At 39.7% G+C, this 15,405-nt stretch overlaps 1 protein-coding gene across 1 annotated transcript in view; it reads left to right on the top strand.

The window, feature by feature from the left end:
• nras (NRAS proto-oncogene, GTPase) overlaps nt 1–14,593 on the top strand; it is a 43,999-nt gene extending 29,406 nt beyond the window's left edge. Inside the window, exons 5-6 of the mRNA XM_078546792.1 lie at nt 334–457; nt 9,288–14,593. Of these exons, the coding sequence (XP_078402918.1) occupies nt 334–453 (120 nt within the window). The 3' untranslated portion in view covers nt 454–457; nt 9,288–14,593. The remainder of the gene's footprint in view (nt 1–333; nt 458–9,287) is intronic.
• The last annotated feature ends 812 nt before the right edge of the window (nt 14,594–15,405 follow it).

The raw sequence follows: 15,405 nt of genomic DNA, 5'->3' as shown, positions 1-15,405 counted from the left end.
GAAAGTTGCGACCGTGAGTAGATGTCATGCTCGAATCGAGGGGCAGCCGACACTGACAACGTGCGGGCTCGTTTGGCTGAGCTGGCAGGTCTTGCTGTGAGAAAAGCTCTCATATATTGTTCACATTGTTTACATATTGTAATTGGATAACGATCAGGAGTTTGACCAGTGTGCACCTTTTTTTAATGAATATTTGTATTAATTGAAGATTGGAATAAAAAAGTTAATAAATTTGACTAACAATGTTGATATTTGAGAAATGTACTTACATGCTTTTCCTTTTAGTTGTCTTTCATCAAATACTTGAAGGAATGTTTTTCTTTTGCAATATAGGGAGTTGAGGATGCATTTTACACACTGGTACGAGAGATTCGGCAGTACAGAATGATAAAACTCAACAGTCAAGATGATAGAAACCAAGGCTGCTTGGGGTTAAAATGCATAATTATGTAATTAGGTAAGCAATATTTGTCATTCTTTAGCTTAAGAATTTTGTTCTAAAAACACCCTTCCTTCGGCCAGGACAACAAAGAACTACCCATGTTGGGCAGCCTTTTCTACAGCCCCGTCAAGAGATATCCACCAACTAAAGGTAATTTGATTTGTAGCTAAAGGAGCTATATTACAATGCTGTCAGTCTTAGAGGTGTGTAGAGACAATAGTAAGTTGACTGAGGGCACGGATTGAGCTTGAAACTCATGCAAGTAAAGTATAGCCTTAAATTTTTACCTTAGCATGCATTTCTAAAACAGTTTGGCTAACTGCTTTTGTAACTTACCAGGTAGACTATTTTCCAGGTTAGGCAGCATTTGCAGAGAGAGAAACGGGTAACATTTCAGAGTGATGAACTTTCTTCCGAACTGAGGAGATGTTAGATTAATAGTTTTTAAGTGAGTGCAGAGCGAAGGAAAAGGAGGGTAGAGAAAGAACATAAGGGAGGGATACTTGGTGTATATAGGCATCCACAGAAAGGCATCATGCATTGTGACCCTGTTACATAGTATTTACAGCACAGGAATAGCTCATTCGGCCATGCTGGTGTTTATGCTCCACATGAGCTCCCTCCTGCACTTCTTTGTCTAACTCCAGCAACATATCCTTCTATCCTTCGTGCTTACCTAGCTTCCTCTTAACTGCATCTATGGTGATTGTCTCAAGTACTGTTTGTGGTAGCAGGTTCCATGCTCTAACTACTCCCCGGGTAAACAAGTTTCTCCTCAATTTCATGTTGGATTTATTAGTAACTATCTTATTTATGTAGTAGAGTTCTGATATCTGCACAAGTAGAAACATCTCTGTTTACCCTATGAACGACCTCTATCAGGTCACCCCTCGGGCTTCTCTTTTCTAGAAAAAAGATCCCCAACCTGTTCAATATTTTCTGAGGGGGTATAACATTTCAGTTCTGGCATCATTGCATTAAATCTTTTCCTGGAGACTAGAACTGTTCACAGTATTCTCAAAGTGTGGTCTAACCAATGTTCCAGCCTAACTTCTCCAGTTTTCAATATTCTCCCTGTAGTAATAACACCCAGTGCATTGTTTGCCTTTATTACTTAAGAATTTAAGAAATAGGAGTGGGAGTAGGCCTTTCGGCTCCCCTGAGCCTGCCCAGACATTCAATAAGATCATGGGTGATTTGATTGTGGCCTGAACACCACTTTCCTGTCTGGCTCCCCCATAACCCTTGACTCCCTTGCCAATTAAAAATCTGTCTAACTCAGCCTTGAAGATATTCAATGACCCAGCCTCCATTACTTACTGGGGAAGAGAATTCTAAACAATCATTACTTTCAGAGAAGAAATTCCTTTTCATCTCTGCCTTAAATGGCACACCCCTTATTTTAAAACTGTCCCCCCGAATCTAGATTCCCCGACAAGAAAAAACATCTCTCAGCATCTGCTCTGTCACGTCCCTTCAGGATTTTATATGTTTCAATAAGATCACCTCTCATTCTTTTAAGCTCCAGTGGGTATAGGCTCAACTTGCTCAACCTTTCCTCATTAGATTGATTGCTGGGATGAAGGAGTTGTCTTGTGAACTTTCTTTGAACTGCTTCCTATGCAAGTATGCCTCTCCTTAAGTAAGGTGACCTAAACTGTACACAGTACTCTAGGTGTGGTCTCACCAATGCCCTGTACAGTTGTAGCAAGACTTCCCTACTTTTGTTTCCGTCCTCCTTTCAATAAAGACCAACATTCCATTTGCCTCCCTAATTACTTGCTGTACCTGCATGCTGACTTTTTGTGATTCATGTACAAGGACACCCAAGAACCCTCTGTACTGCAAAATGAAGTCTCTCCACTTAAATAATAATCTGCTTTTCTATTCTTCCTGCCAAAGTGGACCTCACACTTTCCCACATTATACTCCATCTGCCAAATCTTTGTTCACTCACACTAAATCCCTTTGCAGACTCTTTGTATCTCTTCTCGACTTGCTTTCCCACCTGTCTTTGTATTGTAGCAAATTTGGAGACAATACAGTCGGTCCCTTCATCCAAGTCGTTAATATAGATCGGAAATAGTTGAGGACCCATAACTGTGGTACTCCACTAGATACAGTTTGCCATCCTGAAAATGACCCATTGATGCTGACTCTCTCTCCTGTTCATTAGTCAATCATCTTTCCATGCTCATATATCACCCCAAACACCATAAGCTCTTACCTTGTGTAGTAACCTTTTATGTGGCACCTTACTGAATGCCTTTTGGAAATCCAAATACACTACATCTACTAGTTCCCCTTTATCCACTCTGCTTGTTACATCCTCAAAGAACTCTAATAAATTGTCAAACACAATTTCCCTTTCACTAAAGCATGTTGACACTGCCTGATAGTATTATGATTTTCCATATACCCTGCTGCTACCTCTTTAATAATGGATTCTAGCATTTTCCCAATGACAGACATTAGGCTAAGTTTCCTGATTTCTGTCTCCCTCCTTTCTTGAATTACATTTGTGCTTTTCCAATATGCTAGGACCTTTCCAGAATCTAGGGAATTTTGGAAGATTACAACCAAGGCATCCGTCATATCTGCAGCTACTTAAGAGCCAAGGATGCAGGTCATCAGGTCCAGGGGACTCATGAGCCTTAAATTTTATTAATTTTCCTATTACTTTTTCTCTAGTAATAGTGATCGTTTTAAGCTACTTCCTCTCATTTGTTTCTTGATTTTCTACTATTCTTGAAATGCTCTGAGTCTTCTGCTGTGAAGACAGATACAAAATACTTGTTGGAAGTCTCTGCCATTTCCATATTTCCATTATTAATTCCCCAGTCTCAACCTCTAAGGGACCAATACTCTCTGCTCCTACTCTTATCCTTTTTAGATACTTGTAAAAGCTTTTACTGTATATGTATTTTGCTAGTTTTCCCTCATACTTCAATTTCTCCCTCTTTATTTTTTAGTCATGCTTTGCCAGTTACTGAAGCTTGCCTAATCTGACCTACCACTAAGCTTTGCAGCATTTGGAGTCTGTCTTTTTCAATGGAATATTTCTTTGTTGACAGTTATGAAATATCTCCTTAAATGTTTGCCGCTGCTTCTCTACTGTCTTTCCTTTTAACTTATTTATCCCCAGCCCCCTTTAGCCGACACTGACTTCATACCCTTGTAATTGCCTTTGTTTAGGTTTCAGACACTAGTAATGGACCCACATTTACTGTCAAAAGGAGCATAAAATTCTATCATGTTATATTGGCCTTACCTAGAGAATCCTTTACTAAGAGGCCTTTAATCCTGTCTCATTACACATTACCAAGTCAAAAATAGCCTGTTCCCTGGTAGGTTCCAAAGTGATTTGTTCTTAAAAAAAAAACTGCCTGCTGCACTCTACGAACGCATCCTCCAGGCTTCCTTTGACAATTTGATTGTTCAATCGATGTGAAGATTAAAGTCACCCATGATTATTGGAGCACTTTTCTTACAAACTCCCATCATTTCTTGATGTATACTCTGTCCTACTATATAACTGCTGCTAGGGGGCCTATGAACTTTGGGAAGCAGACAAGAAAAGCAGCATATTATTTAAATGGAAAGCAGTCACACAATTCTGAGGTACACAGGGACCTGGGTGTCCTTGTACATAACCGCAAAACGTACAGCAAGTGATTAGGAAGGCAAATGGTATGTTGTTTAATGCAAAGGGAATAGAATATAAAAGCAGGGAAGTTTTACAAAATTGCACAGAGCATTGATTAAACCACATCTAGAGTACTGTGTAGAGTTTTGGTCTCCTTATTTACGAAAGGATATATTGCATTAGAAGCAGTGCAAAGAAGATTCACTTAAGGGGTTGTCTTGTGAGGAAAGTTTGGACAAGTTGGGCCTGTATCCACTGGAGTTTAGAACAATGAGAGGTGATCTTGTTGAAGCATATAAGGTCCTGAGGGGACTTGATAGGGCGGATGCTGAAAGGATATCTCCCCTTATGAGAGAGCATAGAACTAGGGGGCAGGATTTCAAAATAAGGGGTCTTCCGTTAAAGACGGAAATGAGGAGGAATTTTTTTGAGTGCCGTTAGTCTGTGAAACTCTTTCCCAGAGAACAGTTAAGGCAGGGTCATTGAATATTTTTAAGGCTGCGTTAGATAGGTTCTCCATTGACAAGGGAGTCAGAGAATATAGGGGGTGGACAGGAAAGTAGAGGCCACAATCAGATCAGCTTATCAAATGGTGGAGCAGGCTCGAAGGGCCAAATCAACTATTCCTAAATTGTATGTATGCATGCATGTAAACTACCCTCATCAGTTACTTCTTTACTTTGCTATTTCTTATCTCCACCCAAACTGATTCTATATCCCTATAATAATAATAAAAAACAAAAACAGAAATACCTGGAAAAACTCAGCAGGTCTGGCAGCATCGGCGGAGAAGAACAAAGTTGACGTTTCAAGTCCTCATGACCCTTCAACAAAACTAAGTAAAAATAGGAGAGGGGTGAAATATAAGCTGGTTTAAGGTGGGGGTGGGGAGGTGGGGGGAGAAGTTGGGGGGGGTGGTAGTTGTAGGGACAAGCAAGCAGTGATAGGAGCGGATAACTAAAAGATGTCACAGACGAAAGAACAAAGAGGTGTTGAAGGTGGTGATATTATCTAAAAGAATGTGCTAATTAAGAATGGATAGCAAGGTACAGATAGCTCTAGTGGGGGTGGGGTGAAATAAGACTAAAAGGGCATAAAAGGTATAGATTTAAAAATAATGGAAGTAGGTAGGAAAAGAAAAATCTATAAATTATTGGAAAAAAACAAAAGGGAGGGGGAAGAAACGGAAAGGGGGTGGGGATGGAGGAGGGAGTTCAAGATTTAAAGTTGTTGAACTCAATATTCAGTCCGGAAGGCTGTAAAGTGCCTAGTCGGAAGATGAGGTGCTGTTCCTCCAGTTTGCGTTGAGCTTCATTGGAACAATGCAGCAAGCCAAGGACAGACATGTGGGCAAGAGAGCAGGGTGGAGTGTTAAAATGGCAAGCGACAGGGAGGTCTGGGTCATTCTTGCGGACAGACCGAAGGTGTTCTGCAAAGCGGTCGCCCAGTCTGCGTTTGGTCTCTCCAATGTAGAGGAAACCGCATTGGGAGCAACGAATGCAGTAGACTAAGTTGGGGGAAATGCAAGTGAAATGCTGCTTCACTTGAAAGGAGTGTTTGGGCCCTTGGACGGTGAGGAGAGAGGAAGTGAAGGGGCAGGTGTTGCATATTTTGCATATGCATGGGGAGGTGCCGTAGGTAGGGGTTGAGGAGTAGGGGGTGATGGAGGAGTGGACCAGGGTGTCACTGAGGGAACGATCCCTCCGGAATGCCACCAGGGGGGGTGAAGGGAAGATGTGTTTGGTGGTGGCATCATTCTATGTCCCGATCTTCTGAACCAAGATCATTTCTCACTATTGTATTGATCTCATCCTTTATTAACAGCTACCCCACATCCTTTTCCTATTCTGAAATGTCAAATACCCTTGAATATTCAGGCCCCAACCGTAGTCACCTTGCAACCATGTCTCTGTAATGATTATCATATATACTCATTTTATTTCTATTTGTACCATCAATTCATCCATCTTGTTATGAATGCCATGAGCATTCAGATGAAGAGCCTTGAATTCTGTCATTACCATTTTTCCCTAATCTGACCTTGTTTGCTGGTCCACTCTTAAGCCTGTACACTCTGTCCCTTCTTGTCACGCTCTGATTGTTATTACCTGTATCATTATCCTGCGCTATCGCCTTGTCCTTTCTCAAATCAATTTTCAAATCTCTCGTGAACTTTTCACCCCACCCCACCATTTAGTGTAAAGCCCTCTCTATAGCCCTAGTCCCAGTGAAGTTCAGGTGAAGGTCATAGCAACGGTGCAGCTCTCACTTTTCCCAGTGCTGGTGCCAGTGCCCCATGAATTGAAACCCATTTCTTCCACACCAATTTTTGAGCCTTGCCAATCTTATTTACCCCATGCCAATTTGCTGATGACCTAATTATTTTGTTGCTTTGTGATTTGTCTAAGTGCATCCCCAGACCCCCATGCTGATCTATTCCATTTGACACATTTTCCAGGGAGTATGTGGCTGCCATATTCTTTCTATCAAAATCACTTCATACTTATTATATAGAGGTTAATTTACCAATTACATGTCCATTCTGCAAGTTTATTAAATGTCTACCTGAATTTTGTATAAGTCCTTCTCTGTATTAATCATACCCCAAGTTGGTGTCATTTGCGAAATTTGAAATTGTACTCTGATTTCTGAGTCCAAATCATTTGTGTAAATTGTGAACAATAGTGATCCCAGCACCAACCCTTGTGAAACATGTATGACATCTTAAGAGTATAGATTCTCTTACCTTTCCTACTACTGATGTTAAGCTAATTGGTCTGTAGTTCCCCCGACTTGTTCTGTCTCCCTTTTTAAATAGGGGAATCCCATTTGCTTACGTATATTTTCAATATTGAAGTTGATGATCATTGTACAGTTTATTATTTTTAGTGCACTGTAACAGCATTAAATCTGGTAAATATCACACCAGGTGGATTGCAGTTAAAAAAAAATTGCTGAATTGAGGTTTGAATTCCTAGCTGTTGGGCCCATTTTGAAAGCAAGCAGTGAGCAGAGGCTATTTGAATTCACGATTGGGTTTTTACTGACTGTAGTTGTTTGGGGCGCCCTTTCAGTGTGACTGGGTTCGGCTGAATTCAGTCTCATTACTTTAGGGAGGCGCTGGATACAGGCCACAAGCCACCTTATGAAGGAAAAAGGAAATCAAAGTGAGCCTGTAAGATATGGTGGAGCAAAGTCTTGTGGGCTTGTCATGAATCTGTGAGAAAATGGAAAGGCTCATACCCTTAAATTGTTTTTGTTATGCCTGCATGAAGGTGCAGAATGTGCATTGGACTTGAAATACTTGTGAACAATATGTAAGCAAGACATGTGGGACTTTCAGGGCACTTTGCATGTCTTGGTGACCATGTTTGGGAAGTGTCTCCAGCTGCTCAAGTTCAGGATTTCCGAGCTTGACGGCCAGCTGGTGTCACTGCAGAGCATCAGGGAGGATGAGTGTTTCCTGTAGCATCGGGGAGGATGAGAATTTCCTGGATCGTATGATCCAGGTGATAGTCACCCCACATGCAGTGAGAGGTCAGTATTCTAGGTGGATGGCCATCCAGAAGAGTAGGAAGAGGCAGGAAGTGCAGGAATCTTTAGGGTTGTGCCACTCTGAAATAGGTACTCTACATTAGAGATTGCTGGGAGCGATGAAACCCTGAAGTAATGCAGCCCAGACCATGGAACCAATGGACAAGGGACTGTACAGGAGGGAACAGCAAAGCATAGAAATGCATTTGTTATAGGAAATTCCATAGAGGGACAGACAGGCATTTCTGTAACAGTCATCGTGAGTCCCACATGTTGTGTTGCTTTTCTGGTGCCGAGGTAAAGGAGAGGTTTGAATTAATTAGGGAAGGCCAGAACAGATTTGTAAATTTGTAAATGCCATAAATGTTGTCTCTATGAATTTTAAGAAAGAGTTTGACAAGGTACTGCATAAAAGGCTAGTTAATAAAATTTGAGGCTTGTGGAATAGGAGGGAGAGTGGGCAATTCGATGAAAAATTGGCTTAAGGACAGAAGGCAACGAGTTGTGGTAGATGATTGTTTTTTGGACTGCAAGGTGCTCAACAGTGGTGTTCCCCAAGGTCAATGCTCAGACCACTGTTTTTTTTGCTATATATAAATGACTTGAATCTTGGAATACGGAGCAAAATTTCAAAATTTGTTGAAGATACCAAACTTGGAAGAGTGGCAAACAATGAGGGTGATGCAAATTGCCTGCAACAGGATATGGGTAGGCTAGCAGAACGGGCATACAAGTGGCAGATGAAATTTAATAGGGAGAAGTGTGACAGAAAAGTGATGCATTTTGACAGAAGTTTGGAAAGAGGCAACATAGATTTCATGGCACAATTCTTAAAAATAAAATGTGCAGGAACTGAAGGACCTGTGGGTGCTTGGGCATCAGTCTTTGCGGGTGACAGAACATGGTGAGACAATAGTCAGCATGTGGGATCCTAGGCTTCACAAATATAGGCATTGAGTACAAAAGCAGGGAAGTTGTGCTGAATTTATATAAAGCTCTGGTTAGGCCCTAACTAAAGTATTGCATCCAGTTCTGGTGGTCACACTTTAGGAAAGATTTTAAGGTCCTTGAGAGGGTGCAGAGGCAATTTGCCAGCATGGTTCCAGGGTTGAGGGTTTTTGTTACAAGGTTAGATTTGGTTGGGGTTCTCCTTGGAGCAAAGGAGATTGAGGGGAGATTTGAGAGAGGTGTACAAGATTATTAAAGGTGTGGATAAGATCAACAAGGAAAAACTCTTCGCGTTGGCTGATTGTACAAGGTCTAGGGGCACATTTAAGATTTTGGGCAAGAGGTGCAGGGGGAACGTGAGGAAGAACTTTTTTTGCACATTGAATGGTAATGACCTGGAACTGGGGATGGTCGATGTGGAAACAACGATTTCAAAAGGAAATTGGATGGGTACTTGAAGAAAATAAATTTGCAGGGCTACAGGGACGGAGCAGGGGAGTGGGGCTGACTGGATTGCTCCATGAGGAACTGGCATGGACTCAATGGGCTGAATGCCCCCCCCTCCCCCGCCACGTTCTGTGCCATAAATGACTCTGATTCTAAGGATTTCTTTCAATGTGTCTCATGACAGCAAAATTGAAGAGGTGTCAAGCTGCAATCAGCTTATTGTAATGTATGGATCACTGTTTAAAATGCCTCTTTTGTTATTTCTTGCAGGATATATTGGATACCTTCTTCCACATAGCAGTCTGTGAAAAATACGCAAACAAAATCTGAGCAAAGATGGGAAAATAAAGAGTAAATGTCCTTCAGTGTGAAATTGCAGACCACACCTGCCCCTTTTCTCTTTTTATAAAAATGTGTTGAGATATAGAATAGGTTTACTAGGTACAGATGCACTTGCTCATTCTCTTTCTGTACATTACACTAAATTTACTAGATTTCATTTTTATAGTACACTAACCAAATTATGTTGGGAGTAGCGATCAGACGGTAGTACGTACTAGTCTGATAAAACTTTTTTTTAAAATATAAAGTGCCTGTTTACTGCAACAACAAACATTCTAGTTGCTTTGAACCTTTGAGCTAACTTGAACTGTCTACTTCTGCCAAACAGATTTCAAATGTGTAAACAATTTAAAAAAATTCTTTTATTTAGCCTGGAAGCTTAAGAGTATTGTAGGCATGTAGAGATCTGCATGGCAATTCATAGTGACAATTCATGTGGGCATTCACACCAAGCATTAAGAAGGGATACCAAATTAGTGAAAGAATGCAGCTGTGAAACCAGCAAGTGCAATCTTGTCAAAATGTAGCCACGGTTACCTACTGCAGCAGATCAATGGATAGATGACACATCAACCTGTGCTGGGAAGTTACAAAGTGTTTGCACCATGCATGATATGAAGGGCATGTTCTGAATGTGTTACCTCCCTTGCTAAATTAGATAGTGTTTCTACAGAGTTTCTTTTCTTGTAAACTTTCCTGCTGTCAATGAGCAATGAGTGTCACCTATTGGGCAAATAACAGTGGACACATTTTTATTCATTCGGAATAAATAGGAAACTTAGCAGTCTCTCAATCAGTGCAGCATGGTTCTTGAGTTGTTTTTAGGATATGAGTTTTAAAAAGAAAACAATCTGATCACTGTTGTAGAGTATCTTTGTGACTGGTTCCTAACTGTAGTGACTGTGACCAGCCTTTAGCTCAAATAAGTTCGGTATACAGTTTTAATGCCCATTTTCACTACAAGGCATAAGGCTAAGATTGCTTATGAACATTAATAGGCAAGGAAGGAGGGGGACCTATGTGCTTTATTTTCCCTTGTGCCTTACCTGATCTGGGAGTGGTTGTTTTCAGTTTACAGTGAAGCAATTCCTTACATTGCCAAGCAGAAGAACATGGGACATTTTGGGCATGTAGATTACTGTTCTGGTGGTATGGTTTGATGTCCGATGTACAGCAATTGAAAACCTTAAAACAGACTTAGCGGAAGCACTAGTCAATCACTATCCTTATGCAGAAGCGTTACAGCAACTTTTTTAAAGAATGAGTCTTGGGAGGAAGGATCCTCAATGCTATTTTTAAAAGTAAACAATGAACCATATTTTAGATTTAGCACATTTCCTGAACTCTGCTTTGCAGTCAAAAAATCAATATTTAAAATAGTATTTGGTTGGAAACTCTTCTTTGCTTAATTGAAAATCCGATTTAGCAGTTGACAGAGTTTGTATCTTTTAATAAACCATTATAATATATGATGGTTTGGGAAAGATGTTGCAAATTAGTTTTAAAAATTGCTGATTTATCTAACTGACTAACTCCATAACAGCTCAAACTGCTGCGTGAGGTCAGATCAAATTGACCCTCCCAAGAGGCTGATAGCAATGAGCAAACCCCAAACTAATATATTGTGCAATGACGAGCATAAGACGTGCCAATAAGAACATATTTTTTAATATCCTTGGGCTTACTGTTCTGTCATACTGTGCAGTCTTCACTGCACTTGCAGCCTATAATACATTTGCCACATTTAAAATGATTAACCTTTCATTTTTAAAAATAAAAATTTTAAGTCATTCATGACATTGTGATGTTTTGTTTATAGCCTGTTCTGTTTCTTTAGTGTAGTGTCCATGTTACCAGCTCATGTCAGCACAACTCAGTGTGGCAGGTGTTTTTTGGGGGCAGCAAGACCTACAGAAGGGTTATGCTGTTCAGCTTTTGGAAACTCCAGGAATTGGGAAGTTTAAATACTGTACAGGTACCTGTACCTTGTTTTTCAGTATTGAGCTCATTTGCCCCTAAATACTTCATAACTTGCAGCAAAGGAACGGGAGTCAACTACTCTACACCTCAAGCCTGTTCTGCCAGTCAATTAGATCATGACTGATCTGGCATACTTTGGTAATTAGATATTGACAAATTGAACCTGACATTCTTGCACATATTGATAACCACTGTTAGCCTTTCACCTGAAAAAGACTTCACTCAGATTTTGTTTTGCTGAGGTGTGATTGCATGTTGATCACATCTTGACCTGGGACTTAAATTTTTTTTCTTTGTTTCATAAAATTTCTCCACATGATACAAAGTCTTAACACAGGCTTAAGAAGAAAATGTTTGATTTACTGAAAGTTCTAGCTGTGTTTCTGCTGATTTGGAGTTTGAATTTGATCACTACTTTCCATCCATTTATACTTTAAATGTGGCACCTCCAAGATATATGTGTGCAGTATTAATTTGCTCTTCAATCTGACCACCACCAGCACCACCCCCCTCCCCCACCACCTCCAGGAACTCTGGCCACAGCCTGCGCCCTCTTCCAGGATATTCAGGAATTCGGTGAACTGTTCCACATAATGCTCATCACTATAGTTTTCTGTTAACAGATTGGGCATTTTTTCCAACTGTTTTTTTCCTCCCTTCCTCTGAAAGCCCAGTTGTAGTAGGATGACTTTCCTAGCCCAAAGAGCTGTTAAGTTGAAGAGCACAGCCTCCTCAGTTATACATTATAGATTGAGAGAGCACTGGAGTTGGAAGCAGTAAACACAAGATGTGTGGCCAGTGTCAAAATCATTGTTAATAGGCTGACAACAGTTTGCAAGCGCAATGGATCAGAAGTTCCAGATTAGTTTTGCTTCTCTACTGTTATTGCATGGCAGGCATGAATTATTCCCACCCAATGTCACTGGTAGACTCTAGCAGAATCGAGATGCTGAAGTACTGAAACAACTATATGTCTGCTCAAGACCTCCTACAGTCAGGTTCAAAATTGTATGTTCCATAAAGTCCTACAAATAGTAGTGCGCATAAAGTGCTATATGTGATGTAACCCTCTCCACCAGGACACTAGTGAATCAGATGTTACCTTTTTAAACTCCATAGGTTTACTTGAAAGTTATGCTGAACTTTTCACTGTGTAAACGTATTGGTAATATATGCAGTTGTGAGAATGATTCTATTTAATGTTGACATGCGATTCCAGCTTTCAGTTGTCCAAATCGATCTGTTGAGGCTGCTGACATGTTCTGATGTAATTAAAGTATTAGCGTATGTACAATGGCAGGGGTTTTTTGCATTTATTAAAGCATTCACTATGGTTTTAGACTGATGTATAACCATTGATTACAATTGTATTAAGATTCTGAGAGACAGCATCTTTTTTGCATCTCAGTTTTCAGGAGTTGAGATTTAACATTTTCAGTGTTGAATGCTCTTTGCAGATGCAAGCAATGTTTTCTGTCCCTTGCATGGTCGAATTTCTGACAAACCTATCTCTTTGTATTCAAAGTTCATATAACAAATGTTATGTATTAAAAATGTACGGTAAATTAGTATCATTGAAAAGTTGTATGTTTTACCCTGTTTTGATATTGTATTTGCAATCGTTGTTCAATACTGCCAGAGTCGTGCTATTCTCTTGATTCCTTTTTAGGCTTAAGATTTTAATATGTTTTGATAATCTAGCGGTGTTGTACTAGGCAATTTGATGCCATTATTTTATGTTAATGTATTAAGTTTTTAGGTAAAATAGGATCTGTTTGAAACCACCCCTCCCTCCCCCACCCCCAAAAAAGCTGCTGTCTCCCTCAGACTAATACATAGTGGAATGGAACTTTTCTCAGTTCTGATGAGCATGTCCAGAAGGCTCAGTTTATCATAGGATTTTCTCTGTGGGGGAATACATTTCTGTGATGCACTGCACCAAATGAGCATGCTCAGTGTATTGAAGAAATTCAGGTAAACGCTAGTATAACGAATTGAATGATGAAAACAGACTGTAACATAAAATGTTTCTGTGGTTTTTGCAGAAAGTCATTGCTTATTTGGGAACACTCAAATTGCACATATTGTAACTTTTAAAAAATCTTTGAATTGTGAACCTGTGAGGTTGTGGAGTGCATAATGTAATTCTGGAGACGTGTATTGCTTGAATCTAACACACTTTCCAAATGCATTTGGAGTATAACTTGCAAACAGACCAAACTCTTAACCTTTACTGCAGATTTATGTTCTGATATACGCAGTAGTTGGTGTACCATTTTCCTGTATTAACAAACCAATACTAAAAGTAGAGCATTGTGTAATGTTTGGATACATATAACATGCAGGTTAATAAGACTCTCTTTTGTTTTGTAAAACCGTGAACTAATATTGCACTGATTATTTCTTCTCCTATAGGAGTTAACCTAAAACAGCAATGACTGTGGTCATTTAGGCTGGACAAAATTAATTGATGATTCAGTCTAGTTCTAATTGTAATGTTAGAAAACATCTCGCAAACTGCAGAATTGACCTTTTATTAATTTTCTTAGTGTCCACTGCATGTATGCCATTAAAATCAGGATTGTATTAAGCTAGCATATTGCTTATAACCCAGATCGTACACTCATTATATTGGAGTCAGAGTTATTTAATTTGTGTCTTTATAATAACTGCACAGATAGTGCACTAGATTTTGACATTTTCTTCTCCGCCCACCCCCACACCATGCAAAAAAACTTCGACAGTAATTGAGAGTTGGAGTTTCTGATAAACCGGGCCAAATTGAAATGTTTCCCGATTTTGTTGTTGTTGTTTCACACATCGTGGTTTTTAAAACTTGGCAATATTCTGAATGATGAAAGGAAATATTTGAGTGTTCCCTCAATTATGTACATACTGCGATTTCTTCCTTTTTGGTAACTCCAAAGTGTGTCTTGTTAATTCAAGTGCTGGTTTGCATTTATGATTGTGAAAATGGCTGGCTGAAAGTATATTTTTGCATGATACAACTGCTTTTTTTCCCTATGAAGACATTGACCTTTTTTGTAAATAAGATTGTCTTTTAAACTGGGAAACTTTCTATGGATGAAAGGAATTTCTCTGACTGAGCTCTGGGACAAAAGGAAAAGAAAATATACAAAGCACTGGTGACCTTTGATTTCCACGGTCATGTTTGTCCTGCGTGCAGGAACATTCACCATGAGCCATTTTGTGTATTCAATGCAGTGAGACAATAAAAGAGAACTTATTCTGTAGATGACAATCGTCTGGGTTTTTGCCACTATATGTTGATTTATTTCAGTAATGGCAAAGAGAAACCAGATTATAAAAAGGCAACATACTTTGTAAATTCCTGACAACTTCTCCACTTGTAATTTGTTTTCAGCTTACTGAATCATTCCTAGTTATGCAATTCCATTTACAAGCTGCTTGCTTCTCTTCTAGGACTACTAACTTTACCAAGACACACATCTAATTGGGAGCAGGGAGATGGGTAATCATAGCTTAAGTTGTTGAGTTAGCCAGTGCTACCAGTTGGTAGCACTTTTGCCTCTGAGTCAGAAGGTCGTGGGTTCAAGTCCCACTCCAGGACTTGACCACAAAAGTCAAAGCTGACACTAGTGCAGTATTGAGGATGTGCTGCAATGTTGGAGGTGCTGCCTTAAAGATGAGATGTTAATCTGGGATCTTGTCTGCCCTCTCAGCTGGGTATAAAAGATCCTGGCACTATTTTGAAGAAGAGCCAGCGAGTAGTTGGCCCCAGTATCTGCACCAATATTTATCCGTCAATCAACATCACAAAAGCAGGTTATCTGTCATCATCACATAGCTATTGTGGGAACTAGCTGCTACGTTCCTTACTCTAATAAGTGACTATATTTCAAAAGTACCCCATTGGTCGTAAAGCATTTTGGGACAAAAGGTGCTATAGAAATGCAAGTCTGTAATTTGTATTTTCAGCAGGTTTTCTGATAATTCATTATAAACATCCACATTGTGGAGCAAATAAAAGAATCATCTTTTGTTATTGAAATTAACTTTAGGTTTGTATCTCTCTGAAATAATT

The sequence above is a fragment of the Cetorhinus maximus genome, chromosome 8 (assembly GCF_964194155.1).
Source record: "Cetorhinus maximus chromosome 8, sCetMax3.hap1.1, whole genome shotgun sequence".
Taxonomy (NCBI): domain Eukaryota; kingdom Metazoa; phylum Chordata; class Chondrichthyes; order Lamniformes; family Cetorhinidae; genus Cetorhinus; species Cetorhinus maximus.
Note: the sequence above shows the minus strand (reverse complement) of the source record. Positions and strands in the feature narration are given on the sequence as shown.